We start from the raw sequence: 21,900 nt of genomic DNA on the forward strand, positions 1-21,900 counted from the left end.
AGGGGGGAAATGGTAATCCTCCCTCCGTGGGTTCCACAACGCTGCTCCGAACTTGTGAGATAAGGTGCTTGTTTCCGGGAGTGTTATAAGCCCCACGGATTATCGCCGAGACCAAAATGGCTGCTGGTTTGTCGGCGAGTGGTATTACAAAGGGTGGCACCACCCTAGCAAAGCGCACATGAAAGCTCCCTACGCATACCCTCTAGTCACGTGACCTCCCCCGTTAACCAATCAGCATCGAGCTTTGCGGCCACGCTTATTAGGCTTCACTTATCAGGCTTCACGAAATGTTGAGCACCAAGCCAAAGAAAGTTTCACGTTAAAATGGCGACTAACGGAGACAATGTACATACGGAATTGAATGGCGGAAGGTATGCCGAGTAAACGTAGATGAATGTCGAAAGGTATACCGAAAACGCGTCTCAGTTTCTCAATAAAAAAAAATATCCCTGATAACTTCTGAATTATAGATAAGGGTTTCGTCAACCGTGCTTCCCCCTCCGCTACGCTCTCCGCAACGAAGACACAGCTAATGCGCATGCGCACCTCTAGCCTTGTCTGCCGGGTTTCTGATTTAGCAGAGGGTAGAGGAGAGTGTTTCGGGATAACGGAAATTTGAGACGAAAGCTCCCTTTTGGCGTCCGAATCGCTAGCGCTGCGTTTAGCTGGAGACCTTTGGGTAGATACATATAGGTGGAGCGTATGATGATGCGTATAGTTTATGTTTAAGGGGAACTCCGCCGATTTTTTTGGTAGACTTCGATTTGGCTGGAAATTTCCAGACCGCGTCAATAACCCTTTCTCAAATGACAACCAAAATATTTTAAGAAAAGAAAAATTTTCCGTGAAGTTATTGAATTTTCAAGTTAGGCCGGCCGTGAGGGTTCCAGGAGGCGACTCTCTACTGGCAACCATGAGAACTCCCTACTTTTCCCTACCCGCGTACGTCACGCATGTGCAGGCAGACGAGCGACTCGGGCAGCCGAGGCCCGCCAAGTGGCTTTCCGGACGCCAGCGATCGACATAATTTTTCCGCAGCTTCAAGGTTCAAAGTTCTTTTGCAATGGGTAGCAATATGTGCTCCGCGATAGATTGTAGAAACAGTGCCGGGAAAAAGCTTCTTTTTTTACCCTTGTTTTCGTGGGAGAGAAAAAAAAAAACAGTGTTCCCCGCCAGCAATGGAGGCCAGCCGCGTCCAGGTGCTTTTGCGCGAGCTGTGTGCCGAGAAAACGAGTGTCACGTGAAACATTTTCACTTTTGCTCGGAATACTTTACAGCCGCTTGCTGCGAGTTGAGTTTCCTTCAGCAGCTGGAACAGCTTGAAGAGCGGCAAGCGCAAACTCAAGCCGGCTGTGACCATTACGATATCCGTCTAAAGAAGGGCGCTAATAATTTGGAGAAATATAGTACACGATCTAGCACTATAGTCGACATTTTGCACAGTAACATTTGTTATTCACAATTGGTTCAGTGATTTTTTTTAATTTTTTTAATTTTTTTTAAATTTTTTTTATAGACACTATATTTCTTTCGAATGTCGAACCTAGCTCGGGCTAATCTCGGAGTTCCACTCACGTGGCCGATATGTTGAAGACGAGAAGTGAAACGTCTAAACAAAGTTCAAGTTTGAATTTAGACATGACTTTCGACATATTGCTATTCCTGTCTGCTATTACAGGGGTTTATGAAGCAGGTGTTGAGCTCCATTGAAATACGATAGAGCCTTGCCTGGTTTGTTAAATGGTTGCCGTGCAATACTCTTTGCAGAAAAAGTGATGAAAACGTCTTTAATTCATTGAATTGCGGAGAAATTTTATATAGGGCTGAAAAGTTTTTTTTTAACCATGAAAATATTAATGTTGTTAGGGGAGGCATTCAGATTTACAGCTGATGAAAACTGGGCTAAAAAAATTCTTATATAGAATTACCCTTTTCACAAGTGCTCTCGTGTATGGGTGTTTGAACGCGTTGCATTCTACTCAAAAAGTAAAGAGAAAAAAAAAATACGGGTACATATTTTTAGCAACTTTTGTTAACTTATTTTTAATTAAAAGATATTTGATGTCTTTCTGTACCTCATGCATTATTGTATCGTCAAGCAAATATTTTTTATTTTGAGATGAACAGTGTATTTGTGTATTTTATACGCATTCCAAACCAGTCCCATGACCCGTATTCAACACTTCTACAAAAATACCCTCAGGGGAGTAGATATTGATGTTTTTAACCCAAATTTTGTTGCTTTGAAGATTGCTGTAACTAACCTGTGAACATTTTGTTGTGCATCATTACCAAGGCGTCAAGCTGTTCATGAGCCCAGAAAATAAACAAATGAATGAATGAATGAATGAATTCCATTGCACCTTAATGTTTGGCTTGGTGATTGCGAAGTTCTTTTAATCGTCATTTTAACACGATCTTCATGACCTGCCATCTGATCTACACGAATGCAGTTCATTCTATTCTATACATTTCATTGTTTACGAGAATCACAGTCTACATGTCTTTGGTCCCAGCCCAGCACGAACATGTTCATAGCTTTGGAAGGCGAGCAATGTACGCGCCACACGCACTAACGCTGAAAATGGCGTCGACCAGAAGCGCGTTTCAGAAATGGTCTACAGATCTTTTGCTAAATTACTTAAGCACCAAGGAGCGTATTCATGCCACATGAGTAGTTACACGTGCTGACGCCTGCTACAGCAACTTTTCAAAAGGAGATCTAAAACAAATGGCAGGTTCCTTCAAGTCATACGAGCGTGTGAGGCATCTGTACCCACATTCCGAGCATTTTCAGTGGTGCTTTGGCAATTTGTCAAAAAATATATAGCGTGACTCTTCAACCTTTCTTCACCAGCCATCTTCTAATAAAAGGAGAACGGGTTTACTGGCGATATTACGAAACTAGCGAGCCGCGGTTTGAGCGTAGCGAGTTGCAAAAACGGTAAAATTCCAATTGCTTCCGTTTTTCTTTTATTATTTTTTTTAATTTTTTTTACTTTCTTATAGGAAGTATTCACTGGACGCCATATTTGTGGGTTCTGTTTAGAGCGCGTGCCAGAACGAGCTCACATCAATAGGCTGCTAAGACCGGCACTCTCGATGGTGCGGAATGCAGGTTTCAAAAGAACTGTGGAAGCTCGCCATCAGCACGCGCTCGCCATCAGCGCGCGTGCCAGTGAATACTCCCTATAGTTAGGCACGTAGGCCAAGGCCATACTTTGTGCAAATATAGATAATTATCAGCTTCAGACAGCACGAACGGCCAGGCTCTTTTGCTGTTAGACGCGAGAAAGGCGGGCGCGAGCGTACCCGATTGCCGGCCGCGCGCCTCGCTGCACACAAGTGACGTTACACTTGGGCGGCGGGGAAAACTGAAGAAAAACTAGGGAGAACGATGTCTCAGTTTCGGCAGCAAACAAAATATCACTTTTTTAATTAACTAGAATGAATCTGGGAGAACGACATAGCTTTTCGGAATGAGGAAGCCATCCGCATTCAGATGATGCCTTTGGATTAGGCAGCTCAAAATGTCGGCGGAGTTCCCCTTTAAGCTGAGGAAAACGCGGTTCCTTTTTTCTTCCCCAAACAGCCGTTTCTTTTTTTCTTGTTTTTTCATGTGTGTGCGCGGCGGTTTTTCTACTTTTTGCTAGAGGCGTCGTCTGTATGCCAGTACGACAAGGGGGACGTCCGGCGGCGGGACGATCTCAAGTATTGGCAACTCCAATGAAGCGTCTAACGCCACTTACCCTTCGATCTTTCACGTTTAAAACATAATTTCCCATTGCCGCGACACCAAACATCCAGATGACGGATGAGTTTCAATTCGGGAGCAAGTCTTCTTTTGTAAGGAGAACTTGATTTGGACCAATAGTAGTGATTTAGGCGATACTATCGTGCGATAATATTTTTTTCTATTGCGTCGCTTTCTGAAACAATAAAATATTCTTAAAGTATGTCAGTCGATAAAAAGAAATATATTAAGTTTGTTTCGTGACTATAATTTATTATGCGAGTCACGTGCTTCACAGATTCTAAACTTCCGCTATTCGCGTGCTCGTCTCACTTTTGTGTAAAAGTTGTGATCAAAGATTTATAGATGTCAGCACTTGGGGCGCATGCATAAGGAACCTTCCTTCTTGTGCGTTATACATCTTAGAGTAAACGATAAACAACGGCACGCAAGGCCGCAAGAAGAAAGGAGCGCTGACGATCGACGAAATGGTTCTGCCGACGTCAAATTGCTAAGTTCTGCTCCCTTATGCCTCTCTGCGTCTCCGCTCTTCTTGAAGCAAAATAAAGGAAGGGTGTGAAACTTATATTTTTTTGAATGCGTTAGCATTAGAACGCTCGTTTTGGCGAAAACCCGGCGGTGCCTTTCGTTTGTCAGCGTAGGCGAGAGAGAAAGAGGGAGGGGAGAGGGTGACGCGTGCGACGCTCCCATTGGTCTGACGCGCTGACGTCCGTCAGCACGCGCCTACCTATCCCTCTTTCTCCGGCGCTGACAAATTGACGGACACCAACGGGTGTTCGTCAAAACGAGCCATTCCGTTTTCGTCAAAGTCACGCGCACAGGTGGCGCGGAGCCAGAAAGGAAGACGCGCCGCGGCGCGTCTGAATGTGGGCGTTCTCAGTTGTCGCTCTGCCGTCGCCGGTTGTTCTTCGCTCTGGGTTCCCGTAGTAGCGGCGCGTGGCTGTGATGTGTGTGTGTAAATGCGGTTCCATCCACAAGTGGTATGGATGTGCCCCTTTCAATGAGTGATATGGATGACCATATCCAAGACAGGAAGAGTACAGAAAAGATGTAGACAAAAAATTAGACCAGGATCCGTTAGTGGATTCTTAGGGAATGTGTTAGCATGACCCTTGGGAAACGCCACAGCTGACACTGACCCCGTAACGAGGCTGAAGCGATGCAGAAAATAATAGAGGAAGCAAAAAAAAAAAAAGCCAAAACAAAAAAGTGAAGGAGTCAGCGCAAGCGGTTCGTAAAGGGGACGTGTGTGGCTTTTCCCAAGGGTCATTCTCACGCGTTCCTTAAGTATCCACCAACGGATCTTCCTGTAATTGTTTTTATTCGAGAAAGGCGCGCATGCTAATAATTTGTGTTCGCGCGGGCTCTTGTGTGCGTGCTCGTGCGTGGGCGTGCTTGTGGGCAGTTTAAAGGAGCACCGCGATCCCGGTACAAACTCCGCTGTTTGACACATCAGCGGCTGCCGGCCTCGTGGATTTCACCCCCGACTAGCCATTTCTCTACTTGTTTTAAAGGATCCCTTTATTGCTTATTTTTTATTTTATTTTATACCATCACTTTTAAGGCAAACCAGTTCGGTACACCCCATGAACGACCCCCCCTCTCCCCCTTGCAGCCTGCTATTCTCCGGTCTGCTAAGTGTTCATCTCAGTTCCCATTTATTCCCTTTACAACAGTGCCATATAGTCCGTGTGTGCGTATGTAGGCGTTGAAAATGAAGTGGAGGGGGGAAAATGAGAGCCAACAGGGCGTATGTGCACAGCCATACAGTCCGTCTCACCATAACTTGGACAGCGAAAGCTAGAAGCACCTTTTCTTTTGCAATAGAATAAGGTTGGAGTATGCAAATAAAAACCATTTAAATCGTGATTTCAATCAAACTTGTCTTGAAAAAATAATCCCAAGAATATAATTTTTATTTGCCGTTTGTTTATCATTTGATGCTTTTTATGCGCATGCGTTTCGTATTTTAATAAAAGAATCATCGCATATGAAATACTTATATCCGTTTGGAAACGCGCAAGCTGCAGTGGTCTTCGGATCAAATCGAAGTTGGAGGTTTATTTCTATTTTTGTCTTCGTTCGTCAGTTTTTCAACATAGTTTTGCAAGCCAAACAAAACGCGAGAATAAAAAGGAAAAAATATTGATGTTGTTTCTCCAGCAAATCAGATCGCGACGAAGAAAAGGAATTACAGATTCATCACTAGCTAAAAAAACTAAGCTGTTTTTGTTATATTATGGCGGAGTTTAGATGAACAAAAAGTTGTTAACGTTGCAGTAATTCTTTCTTTCACATTTTCGTTACTGATCGGACGAACTGGTCAAACAATCTGCCGTGTTTAAAAATGCATATATTCATAAAAAATTAACATCTAGCTTCAGTGATTTAAATAAAATAAATGGGATATAAATTTAAAAACAAAAACAAAATCCTTTTTCTTTAATAATCACGCAGTGGTCATACACTAAGCAAGAAAACCGGAACAAAGGGACAGATATGACTCCCTTCGTGTCTGTTCTCTCTCTAAAAAAAGTGAAAGCCGTTTACAACTCCCTGTAACACCGAATTAGAGCGCAGCTCTTGAGGAGGAGGGAAGGGTACTGGGGGGGAGGGAATGAAGTGACCTGGGGGGGTCACGTGAAGATGACGTCACGTGACGTTATTGTCACGTGACATCAGCGACGTCTACAGTGACGTCACTGATGACTTCATCAGTGACGATGCGGATGCCGGTGACGTCATCAGTGACGATGACGTCATTGGGGAGGTCACGTGACCTCGCCGGGGGATCACGTGACCCTGGAGGCGGTCACGTGACTTTGGTTGTCACGTGACCTTGTGGGCCACGTGACCCTAGGGGATGGGTCACGTGACCTCTGGGGGTCAGTGACCTTGGGGTGGCCTTGGGGGTAATGTGACCTTGTGGTGATCTTGGGGGTCACGTGACCTTGGGATGACCTTGAGAGTCACGTGATCTTGGTGACGCCGACGCCGCTCAAAACCGGGAACGGGCCCCTAAGAGCTGTGCTCTAAAAAGTGAAAGCCGTTTACAACTCCTTGTAACGCCGAATTAGAGCGCAGCTCTTGAGGAGGAGGAGGGAAGGGTACGGGGGGGGGGGTCAACTCGTCGGAGGGGGGGGCCACGTGACCTTGGGGGGTCACATAAGGCCGATGACGTCATCAGTGACGATGACGATACGGATACCGATGACGTCATTAGTGACGTCACCGATGACGTCCCCAGTGATGATGACGATGCGGATGTCGGTGACGTCATCAGTGATGATGACGATGACGATGCGGATGGCGGTGACGACATCAGTGACGTCACTGATGACGTAATTAGTGACGTCACCGATGACGTCACCTGTGATGATGACGATGCGGATGTCGGTGACGTCATCAGTGATGATGACGATGCGGATGGCGGTGACGACATCAGCGACGTCACTGATGACGTCATCAGTGATGATGACAATGCGGATGTCGGTGACGTCATCAGTGATGATGACGATGACGATGCGGATGCCGGTGACGGCATCAGTGATGTCACTGATGATGTCATCAGTGATTATGACGATGACAATGCGGATGCCGATGACGTCATCAGTGATGATGACGATAACGATGCGGATGCCGGCGACGTCATCAGTGACGATGACGTCATCGGGGGTCACGTGGCCTCGGCGTGGGGATCACGTGACCTCATGGCAGTCACGTGACTTTGGGGGGTCACGTGACCTCGGGGAGGGGGAGTCACGTGACCTTGGGGTGACCTTGGTTACGCCGACGGCGACGCCGCTCAAGCCGGAAATGGGCGCCTAAGAGCTGCGCTCTAAAATAAAGTTTTAGTTCGTTCCGCTACCTACGATTACAATACCAGATAATCCTACGTCGCATTCGCAAAGGCGTCGGCAAAGTATCGGGCATCGTTATCTGGGTCATCGGACCGATATCCTAAACCTCCCTAGCGTCCGTTTCTGCACCGACCCGCTGTTTCTGACTTCAAGCAGTAACAATTGGCCAACCAATCCGAAGCTGCTCGCTGGCGTCTGCAGTCACTGCTGTAGGCCCTGATATAGATAAATGAGACGGAGTATCTACTTTTTAAGGATTTGTTTCTCTAGATTTTCGGTCGGTGTGTTCTATAGTTCTACTGTTTCTCAAATTTCTCTGTCTTTAATTCTTTGCAGGCGCAAGTTCGCAACCGCGAGGAACTTTCCAAAGGGTCAACATAATCTGTAGAATAGACGCCGTAACACGTTTGTATACGCATTGCACTACCACTTTCCATAAAAATAAAGGCTGTTCGTGCGCGTGCTCAAATTAATAAACGTATGGATGGATGGATGGATGAATACGGCTGAGCCCTTTGGATCGGGCGGTAGCTTACGCCACCTAGCCATTTTGTTTTACCATTTAAGCTTAGAATATTTAAATGTGAAATCTATATTCACTCCGCAGAGCAAAGAAAGTGAGGCTATGAAACCCCCTTGCCATTCCAACGTATTCCAAAATACAAAGCGCCTCATCGCGGCGTAATGCAACATTACGCATTCTGTGAATCAGTGGGAAACAAAACTCATACGCGGTCCGCTCCTGGCCCACATGTTCCCAGAAGTGAACGCGCGCGGTGACGCATTAATGGAAGTAGTTTATTGGCAGCGAGATTTTAGAAACGGCGTACCACATTTCCTTTGAGGCGAGATGATTGAGATTTTACGCATGTTGACTTTATTTCCCGAATTTTTTTTTATTTTTTTGATATCTATATTTATATATTAATTTGTGTGATCTATTCGGAATTATGCTGATTTGTAAAGTTGTACACTTATGGTTAAACGATCATTCTTTTTATTTTCGTTTATTGATTGTTTATTCAATATGGGGTGAGGAGAAAAAGGGAAGCACGTGTCCGGTGGCCAAGTATGTTAGTGCATCGAAAAACCTCAGCTTGGCGCACGTGAGGCGAAAGTTCGCGCTGAAGAACTCTGTTGCTGGAGGTCCTGCGCCTGATCCCCGCACCTGCTCGTTTCGATCCGGATCAGCATCGTTCCAGGGTGCGTTCGTGCATTACCACTAAACGCAGACCCACATAGGCCGTATTCTCGACGAATTTACGCGCGTTTCAGCGGCTGTAATCTCGGAAGTTCGCGGGCGCTTTTTTTCTTTTACAGAGGGAAGAGGTGGAGGTCGGCCAAACCAGACTCGGCGCTTTTCGTCAGCGTCTCCTTGGCGTTTGGTGCAAAGTGGCCCGACTCGCGCTTTTCGTGAAACGAGGCAAAATGTAAATCGGCTGCTATATTATCACTTTCCGCAAAAAGACAGAAATCACTGAATGTTCATCAGCAACGAAGGCCTAACCTGCTAACGATCGTCTCAAACATGCACGTACCTTGCAATCTCCAAGTTGCTAATAAGACCCGATAGGAGGACGGCCACGATCTCTCCTCAAAACCTTTTTTTTTTTTTCAATTTTTTTTTTCATATCGCTTGCCACATAGATGTTTTTTTTTTTTTTTTCTTTTCTCTCACTTGTTTATAGCTCGGTCGAAAGAAATATAGCAATTTCGTACAGTTCGCCGATAAACCGGTGAACGCGACAAGCGAGCGCCCATTTCGGCGGCTGAGTCAAGCCAGTCAGCCGTCCGCAAAGCCGGGTAAGCCAATCCTCGAGCAACTTCCGGCTGCTGATTGGCCGGCACCGCGCAGTACGCTTCTGGATACGCCACGCCGAAACACGCCGGGGCGCCGAGGTCTGTCTCGGGCGGATCGCCGAATACGCACGTATTTACGCCGAACTTCAGGCGTCGAGGAAGCGCTCGTCCCGACACCCGCTGTATACGCGTCGGGATTTCGTCCGCCAAGACTCCCGCAATTACGCCGAAAATACGCCCTATGTGGTTCAGGCCTTTAACGTACAGTTTTCTTAGTTATATAATAGTTTTCCAAAAGTCTGTCAACTGTACTTTGTTTCATCATGAGTAAGAGCCGCATAATCAAAAGTGTGGACAAAAAAAAAAAAAAAAAGAATAAAAAAACACGCTACGATCAAGCAGATAGTAAAAATGAAATGTCACGGCGCATTCGAAATTATTTGTTGGTTTTTTAGAAAGGAGGAGTTGCAAGGCGGCATTGTTACCCGTTGTGTATTATAAATGTAGCCAGTGCGGTACAACTGTTAGATCGGGGTCTTTAACGTGCATCACGTACTAGTGATACACGATCGCACGCCAGTGTGCGCTGGCCCACTGGGCTACCGACCTTTTGGATCGCGTCAGGCATGTGTACCGACGCACACTACACTGTTAGCGAAAATGTAATATTTCGCCTGTTTACACCCCATTTTCACTCGTTAGCATATTTTTACACGCTCTGCTAGTGATAAATCGTCAAAAAATTACTTGGGGTAGTAAAAATTGGTGTTTCGGTTTCGGTTTACACCACTAGGCGTGTAAGCAACACTGAAAACACCCCAGCCCAACACCCCAAAGCAGCGAGCGCCATGTTGCTTCTGCCTTGAAGCGGTACGGCGGACGTAGCAGCCGAAGGTGAGTGTTTGATTTTTTTTATCAAGTTTGTATAGAATGTAGCACGTCTCAGATTTTTATTACATGACATTCAAGAACGTTAGATTTGCTTTGAGCAAGCCGGCTCAGGCGTTTAGCCACCCCGTCGATTGGAAACGACTCGACTGCTCGCCGGTTCTTTTGCGCGAGCTTTCGCTCGGGCGCTGTGAACCCTATGAACTGTGGTGCTCTAAGCTAGCACAATTAGGCACGGCTAGCGTCCCGGTGGAAGCTGCAGAGAGCGGAAACCGAAGACACCGTCGCATAAGAGTGGCGAAGCCGCGATCCTGCGCTGATCGTTGTCCCGCCGCTCTCTCCGGCAATATCGACACTTCGCTGCTGGGTGTCTCGTATTTCGACGTTTTAGAAAAACTTGGCAAGCGCGAGGAGTCTCTATATCGTTTTCTCCGTCGCCTGCGTGGAGGAAACACGGTGGCGATAGAAACATATGCTCATGCAATCAGTCAACTTGGACAATCCCCCTGTTCCCTCAATCCTATCGCATTCTTTGACTGCGTTTGTGACAACAACGTTTCCCCAGTGTGAAAGCTTTCAGTCACAACGGGCTACAAACTGGGTTGTGCATTGCATGTAGCCCTGAGGGAATTCTTCGCCGGAGACACCAGCACATTAGTTTCATTGGTGAGGTGACCGGCCACTAACGTGTTTGGCAAATGAAGCGATCACGGGTAAGTAGTAATGCAAACAGTGTTGAATGAATATTAAGGTGGTTGTAGCCAGAGCCTGCCAGTTGAAATCAACCTTTAACAATATAGTCTGCGGTAACTTCATTTTGCACTTAGGATTGCAATTTTAAACACAAAGCCACTCCACATAGCTGTCGAAAATCGTGTAAACAACAGCAGTCATCGTCCCCGGTTCGGATGAGCGAAGCCTTAGCTTGATGAAAAGAATGGCGGTCTATACTTCTTGGTTGTTTCAATCACAACCTCGCACAGCTGAACAGACAAACAAATCAAGGAAATATATTCCGCGCTGGCTTGCAAATCACAGCACACAAGCAGGGTACATAGCAGAGCAGAAAACACTGGCAATGAGCACACGGAGGCATGCAGCTTCCTTTCTTTTTCCCTCGGCGAATGATTGGTTTGCTGCAGCATTCCGTAAGCACGTCGACATTCAAAAGTTGAGCCTGATCTGTCTTGCAGTGCCTTGCGGAACGGCAAGTATCGCCCACCATTCCACAAGGCACTGCAGGACTCGCAAATGTGTGAACAGTGCTTTGCAATAAAGGCCATGATCGGGCAGCAGGTGCCCATTTAAAGACATTTAATATTGATTGGCATTGAACTAACCTTTGGGCTTCATCACGTAGCAAGCATGGGTGAGGTATAATTCAAGAACATTTAATGTTCGACGAGTTTAATACGTTGTGGTGCTTTCCCATCTGTTTCGGTGTCACGGAGTGGGGTTCAAATTAATAAAAATAATTCAATGATCCACTCTGAGAATAAACGAGAAATTACGGGAAAAGAACAAGAGAGCTAAGTTCGACCATTGACTAGCGCTAGGTCCACGTCTGGTGTATAATCAGTAGAGAAAGATGATGACACAGGGAGGATAAGCAAACAAAAGGTTAGATTTAATAAAGTGAAAAACTAAGCTGTACACGGCAATAGAGCACTCAACACAAACCACACTCCAGCTCAAGGCTATGGAGCCCTGCGAGCCAGAAACTAATACTAAAAAGACTCGACGCTCATAAAACCGGAATAAGCCAACAAAACAGTGACGAAAACCCGACACTAACAACGAGAGCAAACCGAGATGGAGCTCGAACGTTACCGCTACACACATGGGATAATCCCCCAAAACAGTCGCGACAGAAAGTAGCACTGTGTAAAAATCTTCCCAACATTCAACAATTCGTACTTCAGAGCCAGAGAATGCAGTAGACAAGTCCTAGAAAACCGGGCTTAGCTTTCCGGTAGGTGCCGAGTCCAGAGCAGTCCGTAGTCTGGAGTTGTCGGCCGAAGAACGGCGTCTCGAAGTCCAGCGGTCCAATTAGAGGCTTGATGAGGTCGACACCGCGCACCACACAGCCACACACGCTTCAGCACAACAAACTCAAACACTTGTCCGACAGGCAGGGCAGAAGCCAAAAATTACACGTTCCAAGACTCATCTGCAGGGAGTAACCACGTTGAGTAGCGACCCGGCCAGCTCTGGGGTTGGACTACCTTCTTTGTTCCCGAACCCCCTTTTATAGGCTCGTCTACCGACCAACCTCCCGTTTCCCCGTCTTTCGGGTCAGTCAACTTTCAAGAAAAACAAAGCTACACAGCAACGACCCAAACGGCAAAACCTATTACATTTTTCAGACAACCAAACATATGTGCCCATCCATTCCCCCGTACGAGTCCAAAAACATCAATTATCACCGATACATAGAACACGACAGGCGGCAGACTGAGCAAAGCCGCCGCCTTCAAAAAGCGTGCTAGCCAGCGTAAACATCTTTGTATCCCGGCGGCGCCCCTGCATGTCAAATCGGCACCATACGCGAGCCAGCATACGCACCCCTCCGTCCGCGAGGTCAAAGCCACAAACTGTGACCTGGGATGATCTACGTCGCCCGTTAACAAAAACCCATTCCGCAAACGAGCAAATTCGTTGGGGACTTAGAAAGGAACTACGACGGGACGAACTGAGATTAAAAGTGGCACCACACTCCCCCTTTTTGACCGTACCAACACTTAAAGTGGTCCAAAAAAAAGATCATAAAAGTATTTAAAAAAATGAAGAGAAGCCTGAATTTGTGACACCCGGTTTCTCCATCCTGTGTTTTTTTTTGTGCTTTTTCTATTACGAAGCGAGACATTATTCCAGCCGTAGGCACCAGATGTAATTCCCGTCTGCGATCATAAGATTATAGGATCCTAACTGCCGGCAGCTAAGTGTCAATTACATCCGGCTTGTGCATACAGTGCAACACCTTTTGCTATTCAGCCGATCATCACTTTACAGCCTGGGTATCTGTTCTTGTAAACGACAGTAGTGCTACATGTTAAACGGCTCTAAAGCGATAGAGCAAACTCACATCTCATTATCTTTTAGCTGAATAAACTGTTTGTTTGGTTATGCTTGTTACCCAATTTTTGTTTTAAATTTAATTTTCTCATATAAACACCTTACATTATAGAAAAAAAATCTTTTTATAGTACGGAGGTGTCCATATTAAGAAGACATGACTGTATCATCTTTGAAACTAGTTTGCCACAGCCAGTGTTATAATATGTATCGATTTTTTATGCAGTGCCTGCCTTTCCTTGCCCCTTGTGAGGACGACTGAGAAAGCGACTTTGCGCCACAACGACGGATGGCAAGTGTCCCAAGTGTCGTCACCTATAGTGGTCATGTGCTATGTGTTCGCAGCATTGTAAGCCGACCGTGGAGCACTTTCAAAAGGGAACTTTCGCCATGTGCACAGTATGGCCGTGTACAATACGGGGCACGTACAGTCAGAAGAATTATGAGAGGGAACATGCGGGCGCGTGTCACTTGGTACAGGCAGAGCAGCCTAGCAAGTGTCATGCTTGTGCACTGAGGGGCCCTGGTTTGAAGAGCCGAGGCAGAAGTTTCAGCGGCGGTGTCGCCGCCCTGGCGGCTTGTCGCCGAAGCAGAAACGGGGTTAGCTAGCTTTGCTCGTGGCTGGCTTTGTGTAGTGTATGTAGACCGGGAACGTAGGCTTATGAACTTCGGCAACAAGAATACTACACGGCTTTGGTGTTTTGGTACGAGCAACAAACGTGACACTATCTGCTACGACTAGCTACGACCACCCACCGCAGCGGTGAAGGCATCCAAGAAGCAGAACCTGTGTATTACGCCGTTGCCGTAACCCAACAGTGCTCATTTGTCATGGAGGGCTTTCCGCCCAGAGACTTTGCTCGTCACTGAGTGTTATTTCCCGTGTTTCTCTTTGTGTGCGCAGTGGCTGGACGGGCCTCATACAGCAGTTCTTCAGTCTCAAAGGTGACTAAAAGTTGAGGGTGGATGGACTTGCAGCAATCCCCTCGGTTGGTGCGTGTGACAGAACCTTTGTACGGCATCATCGGGAGGATGCTGTTGTGAGTTAGCAAGTTGTCCAATTGTATGTTCATTAGGCTAATATTTGAAAAAGCTTGTTTAAAAAGGATGCTGGACCAAAATTTGGATTTCATAAAATAAGGCCGCGGAAGCTTTGAATGGGAGCTCTACAAACTCCGAAACATCACTCATACATTAATATCTCAAGCGGATGGCCGTATTCTTGGAAAGGAAAGGGCACAATCAAACAAGAAATGTGACATCGTACTTCTCCTGGTACACTTTAGAATGAGGGGAAGCGGCCTCGCTTCTCTCATTCCCGCTTCGGTTCACCTGCTTAAGGGGATGAAGCCTAGAGGAGAGGGAATGAGAATCGCGACATCACATGTCTCGTCGGCCTTGTTGAATCCCACATGTTTCCAAAAATACGGCCATCCGTTAGAAATAATGCTCTATGTGTGATGTTTTGGGGGTTTTGCAGCGTCCCGCCTACCGCCCCAGTGTTGTTTTGCAAGCTTCGAATTTCGGTTAAGCATACCTTTTAATATGAATAATTGTGTCATCAGAATGTTAGAACATGTCAGTTCTACACAGCTACTCTCAAACATTTTCGAGTGGTCTCGCCTGCCAAATTCAAAGGGGGGGGGGGGGGGGGCAACATGTACATGTTTTTATGTCTACAGCACAAATAGTTCCTATCATGCACTCTAAATAGCTGTCAATCGACAGACTGGGTAAAAGAGTGAGCACAAAGAAGTCCAACTACCAACAATGCTGTCCATGGCGAATCTTGGACACCATGTCTTACGTTATGTGGGCTCAGCGGTCTTTCTATAGTTTTTTTCATTGTTGCCGGTAGAGCAGCTACCGATAGGGGGGGTTGCGAGGACGTCAACTTTGAAATGCAGTTTCTTCACATAATGTTTGCACTTTGGGAAGTTTCTACACATATACCTTGAAGTCGCTATTGTACGGATGAAACAACTTTGTAAGAGTGTCTATGAAAACTTGGGCAGGGTTCTCTTTAATGTGCCTGACTTACAACAAGGCTGTCCAACTTGAGAAATTTCACTGGTGGGAAGCTTATTTTCATATAAGAATGGTGTACTTCTTCACAGCGCTGTATGTATCCAACAGAAACTCTAGAGGTGTTCAATAAAAGTAGCATTTGCTAATATTGTGTTTTCTGTGTATCTGATGCACTAGGTTGTATTTGTTTTGAACGCTTGCTACGTTTAGGCTATAAAAAATAGTCTAAATTTTATGCCGACAAGCTTATTAAAAAAGAAGTGTTCGGTCTGAATAAAAGATTCCAGAAATTACACTAAAATAAATTGCTACTTGGGGTAGCAAAAATGGTGTTTTACAGTCGACTCTCATTATTTCAAACTCCAGGGCCCGTTTGCTCGAAGCGCTAACCGCAGCTGAAGTTAGCCGCAGTACCTAGGAGAGGGATTTTCAAATCACGTGACTGGCTCGGTAGGGATGCGGGGAAGCGTGGCGGTGCCCGGGTGAGTGAGCGCCGCACGCTTTGGAACTAATATGTCGTTGTAGCTGCAATACCGGGCGCGTTAGTCAGCAACGAATGGTGCAGGAGGCTTTCGCTTTGCCTTACCTCACTTCATCACAAAGCATGAGCAAGGCTCTTGCCGCATTTTTTAGATAGTCTTTCGACTCTGGCCATTCCTAAGCCTAAATGAATGTGGTAATTGTCGGCTTAGCAACATCTTTGGAAAGCGGATTGTCTTGACTCTATCGGTCGGGTATTGATTGCACACAAAAGCAAACAGTATCCCTATAGACCTTTTTCTAAATTACCCAAGCATCGAGAAGAACGCTGGAAGTATAATTCTGCGGTCTGCGCGCACTGGCCTTCCTCTTATAAAAGATTCGAAGTAAATAATCATAATAAATATTTGACCAACGCATGTGCAAGACAAAATTTGTTTTAGACTTTTTGCTTTAGAACAGTTACTACTTCAGACGCCAGCACGTGCAACGCGTGTAACTACACTTGTAGCATGCACCTCGGTGCTTGGGAAATTTAGAGAAAGGTCTAATATGGTCTATTGGGACGCTGTCTGCTTTTGTGTGCTATTAATACCCGGCCGATTGAGTCAAGGCAATCCACTTTCCAAAGACATTGCCATGCTAACATTTATCGCGTTCATTTAGGCTTAGGAATTGCCAGAATCGAAAGACTATCTAAAAAATGCGGCGAGGTCATATGCTCATGCTTTGCGATTTAAATGAGGTAAGGCAAAGCGAAAGCCTCTGGCACCATTCATTGCTGACTAACGTGCCCAATATTGCAGCTACAACGACATATTAGTTTCAAAGCGAGCGGCGCTCACTCACCGGGGCACCGCCATGTTTCCCTGCATTCCTGCCGAGCCAGTCACGTGATTTCAAAATCCCTCTTTTAGGTACTGCGGTTAACTTTAGCCGCGGTTAGCGGTTGAGCAAACGGGCCCTGGAAGCCACACACTTTAGTTTGAATATCAGAAGATTGAATTATCAAAATTCATCTAAATATTGTCACAAATAAAAACATACTTCTTTATTAAACTTAAAATCAGTGTGTAATGCGCCGAACTTGTGCTGAGAAACATAAATTAACAAAAACTTTTGATGGTGTCGAAAGGACAACTGCCTCACGCAGCCAAGCGAAGGTACTTTTGTAAGCGCGTGGGTATCTAGAAGTTTCTGAGCTCGAACAAAAAAAATTTAGAGTCGTCTCATCATTCCAGTCACGCAAACAATAGAAAGAAGGACATGCGCTGGCGGGGTCAGCGGCATGTGAGTCGATCACGCTGCTGACTCGGCTATTTGCACGTGGCATTACTCCCCTCTTGTGAAAGACTCATCGTCTTTATGCAACACAAAATTAAATTAACAGCTTAAACAAGACTAGGTCAAAATAGAGTCTCGTAAATAGCAGATTTTCACAGTCCTACCGAGCATACCTAGTTCAGTTGAGTCGGAAGACGTGAATCGCCTACGGGTCGCAGAGGGCAGCGTGACAATGTTGATGTGCCATTGGCCAACGACTTACAACTTAGGTCTCATGTATAGCGAATAACCTTGAGGTCGAAGCACCACTTTAACAGTTCCTTGCTGCGACGATGAATTGGTGTTTAGATTCACAGTGGGTAGCCAGGCTGAAACTGGGCGTCGTGGTGACAAAGATTGTAGCAGTCATCGTCAGAAAGTTGTGGCTTGCATCAAAATGCGACCAAGCTGGCAAACTTCCTCCGTTCGTTGAGTGACATACCAGGCGTCGTCGTCCTGTTCGTCTTCGTGACAGATACCACACTTGCCGTAGGTATTGTCATCGGGTTCATCATCAAGGTCGCCGTCAAGTTTGTAGTCGTGGTTGTCGTTAAAGGGCAACTCCGGACCATACTTTCAATTTTGGGATTATGACTGTTTTTAGTGCAGTCAGCGTCCCTGAATTGCAAGGTGTAATTTTTTCCTCGTTATTGTGCGTAGTTTTAAAGATATGGACGCCTCAAAGTTTTGTTTGGGGCACGGCCAACAAAACCGAAACTAGCCGCTCGAGGCCCTGTCAGCACTGGAAATCAGCCGCTATGTGAACGTGACGTCAGGATCGTTCTCGTTCAACGAGTATGCAGGTTGATCAGCAGCTACTTCTGTTGCGCTAGCCGTCTAAAGGTAGGAGGTAAGCTGATTTTATTTTAATTCTGTATATGTGGTAGTTATCCAGCACATGTAGGAAGAGTTAGTGCGTATACCCAAAAGCTAGTGACTGGAAAACCCGTAAACTCGTACAGTGCCGTACTCGGCGGCCGCTGCCGCCGTGCGTGTGCCATGCCGTACTTGTCGCTAGTATACCCAAAAGGTAGCGACTGGAAAACGAGTGAACTCGTTCAGTACCGTACTCAGCGGCTGTCGCCGTGTGTGCAGTCTTCCGTACTCTGTCGCTAGGCCTAAATTGTCATCGGGGCTCCGTGGATGGAGCGGCGTTGCTCTACGACGTGCTGCCAGTGAAGTACAGTACTGGGGGCCCTCTCGCTTTCGCGCTGCGGGTCAGTAACAGACACGAAGCTTTGAGGCTTTCCGGCACGGGCTGCTGCGTTAGGGCTGTACATGTCTGTTTTTGCATTCTTTTTTCCTTGGGCGCGTAAAAGCCAAAGTCCACTCGTCGAACAGCGTTTACCCACACCTTCTTCAATTTCTGGTACGTTGGAAACTTGTGAAAAAGCACCTCCGGGTTGTGCAGCGGGTTGTTTGAGCAGCCCACAGCACTACAAGTTCTACTCGGCATCCTTCGAGGAACAGCTGGGCAGTCTTGGGCGCTACGAGTTGCTCGCTAAAACCAGTCTTTGAGTCCTCACAAGCAAATAAACAAAAGGCTATACCGAAGCTACACGGGCTACAGATAAAAGCAATGGCTAAACATGACAATCACAAGTCCAAGTAGCGGTGGTAGCGGCTCAAAGAAGCGCACTCCGCGTAACGCTTGGAGGAAAAAAAGAACGATACTAACGTCACGGCCCAATGTTGCTTTAGTGATCGGCAACCCGCTAGCCGACCGCTAAGGTGCAGCGGCTCGCGGCGGGTCACATTTTTATTATCGGCATTAGTTGAGAATGCGGCATCCCACGGACGTAATATTTTGGCTGGGGTCGTATTTTGTGTCACTACAGCGATACCAGTAATTTCTTTAATTTCGAGTTTTGGCCGGAGTTGCCCTTTAAAGTCATCGTCCGGATTGTCCTTGGATAACTGTCAAAGCCATAGTCGGGATCGTCTTCCATGAAATTGTTTGAGTCTTCGCCTGGGTCATCATCAGTGTCGTCATCAGTCTCGTCACCACGGTTGAAGACTGTTTGTCATCGAGGCCGTTGTCAGGTTGGTTGTTGACATTCTAGCCGGGTTTGGTCTTTGGAGTTGTCGTCCGTTTCATCATCAACGTAGAAGTCGTCATGATGTTTTCGTCTAAGTGTGGTAGCCAGGGGCTTTGTTAAGTTCATTGTCCGGGTCGCTTACGAGGCCATAGTTGAGGTCGTCGTTGGTGTCAGAGTTGGAGTCGTCCTCGGATGATTTCAAGGACGTCGCCTTCACGATTGTCGTCTTCAGAGTTATCGTGTTCACAGATGGTACGCTTTATGGGCATAGACTGCGTTACCCTGCACATCCACCAATATGTTATGAACAAAAACAAACTTGATTAATAAAACTTCAGATCAATGTTAAATGCAGCGAACTTGTGCCGAGAAACATAAAGTAACAAAGACCGCACATACTTTGACAGCGACAAAAGGACGACTGACTCGAGCAGCCATGCGAAGCTCTTTTTGTAAGCCCGTAGGTATCTAGAAGGTTCCGAGCTCGAACAAACAAGATTCTCGAGTCATCTCAAACATTCTAGGTGTGCAAACAAACAAAAGATTCCCCATTCCACCCAACTCCATTGCAGAGAATTGGAATTTTCTAATACTAATTCCATTCCTTTGAACTCCTGGAAAGGAAAAACTGGGCCCATTCCTACTCCTGGAATGGCTGAACTGCTGCATTCCATTCCTCTCAATCCCTCCCAATTGTGAAAATGGCACTTGACAGCTAGTAATAAGTTACCGGAAAATAACGTCAGCGTAAAGCTGGCGTTGTGAAATGCGTAGACAACTGCAAAATTCAAAACCCTACCCGCAATCATTGATTTTACTAAGTTGAGCTTTGGTCGCACGTAGCACTAGTGGCAATTGGTATGGGGGCACTGCAGATATTGATCGCACCACCAGGTGTAAAAGCTTCGTAACAGAGAGGAAAACTAAGTCGCCCATTTTTTCCACAAAATAACCGTATATGTCCTCCACTTTTACGAGATACATAATAAGTGAGGAGTCACGTGTATTAACGAAGTGCGGGCGGTGTGACATTGTCCCTGCCTGGTGGCCTGCAACTGGTGCTGTAATCACACATGGTCCCAACAGCCTTATGGTTGCATCTCGCAGCACCAGGAACGACACTTTGGCTGTGTTCCAAATCTTACCCAAATAGATCCGAGTTACTCCGGTGGGTCGTGTCACGTGACAACACAGATTGAAAAGTGCTGGGCGCGGGTAGTTTTTGGAACGCTGAGGTGCAAAACCCTTACCCTGGATTAAGATCGAGTAAATTGCCCTTGTCAGCCTACAACTCTACAGTTTGGGTTGCTTCACTGGGGTTGCCACTTTCATCCTCGAAAGAACATAAGCAGTCAGATAACCAAACCGTCAGTTACCTAAGTGCAATAATGCCGTTTCGAAAGCCCCTTTGACGGCATCTAAGCAGCTCGCATTAGAACAAAGCCTATTCCATTCCTACTCTGTTCTGGGCAAAATGTAACTACTAATTTCATTCCCATTCCATTCCAGTGCTGCCACCATTTTATTTGCATTCGATTCCAGGGTTGTGGAAGTGCGGAATCGTTCCAACTCTGGAGTGGCAACTCCTCAACACTGGTGATAGTCACCAAGGCACCCAGTTCAGTGTGAATGCTGTCCTCACAGCCCATCCAAAGCTGTTATTACTGTAACAAACTCCAGTACGACGAAGTAGTTGAATTCGGAAGCCTGTTGTGCAGATTTGTACCTTGCATTGTTTCCGGTATTTTTTATTTCTTTTGTATTTTATGATGGACAACAACCGTTGTAATCTCGGTATTGTTGCCAAACCTGAAGGTTTTATCATCGGTGCACTTTTAAATAAATACATATATGCCACAGCCGCAGCTCAGCGATGAGCACTTACACTGCGACTTAGGTGTTTCGTAAGTATTCATTTTGATTGCGCAATAATGATGTTTGTCTTCTGTTATAATTAAAAAAAACAAAACAATATTCAACATGATGGATAATTTTGGACACCCGCGGCATGTGTGATCTGAGCATTTGTTCTTTTCATCTGAAGTGTGTCTCTTGCTTACTACCTATAGAGTATACAATGTTTGCTTACTACCTATAGAGTATACAATGTTGTGGACGGAAAAGATGCTGCGACCGACTCCGAGCAATAAAAACATTCTGTTTATTCTCATGTCGTTGAGCTCGTGGTGACGAGTATGAGTAGCACTGTCATCTTTGGCGATGCCAAGGCTGAACCGATAGACTGCCGCAGAGCTATCGCCCTCAGCTCTGCACTGTGAGGAATGGCACGATTTTGTTGAAGTGATTGCGGCTCCAGAGAGGTGTCGTTGCTGTTGACATGTACCGCAAGCAGGATGACATACTAGAGAGCAGGAAAGAGAGCGTTTGGAAGCCGTGCATGGTAGTTGACGCCGAGGTCAGGAAATGAGGCAGCAGACGGGGGAAATCGACCCTGTCGTGCTTTCAGTCCGGCTCGATCAGTTTGGAGTGTACAACCTCGGACTGAAAGGGGGATGCCGGCCGACTGCGGGGCCGATGCAACATCCCCTAAGATGAGGAACCGAACTGAGAGCGAATGCCTGACATGGCAACAATGAGGAGACCCTGGTCGGCTAGCAACATGCCTTGTGGACAGTGTGAAGATGTCGATGAA

At 46.2% G+C, this 21,900-nt stretch overlaps 1 protein-coding gene across 1 annotated transcript in view; it reads left to right on the forward strand.

Moving 5' to 3' along the window:
- LOC8038244 (protein kinase C iota type-like) overlaps window positions 1-8,002 on the forward strand; it is a 38,413-nt gene extending 30,411 nt beyond the window's left edge. Inside the window, exon 11 of the mRNA XM_040218289.1 lies at window positions 7,951-8,002. Within this exon, the coding sequence (XP_040074223.1) occupies window positions 7,951-8,002 (52 nt within the window). The remainder of the gene's footprint in view (window positions 1-7,950) is intronic.
- The last annotated feature ends 13,898 nt before the right edge of the window (window positions 8,003-21,900 follow it).

This window comes from Ixodes scapularis, unplaced genomic scaffold, assembly GCF_016920785.2.
Source record: "Ixodes scapularis isolate PalLabHiFi unplaced genomic scaffold, ASM1692078v2 PGA_scaffold0__279_contigs__length_252992795, whole genome shotgun sequence".
NCBI lineage: Eukaryota > Metazoa > Arthropoda > Arachnida > Ixodida > Ixodidae > Ixodes > Ixodes scapularis.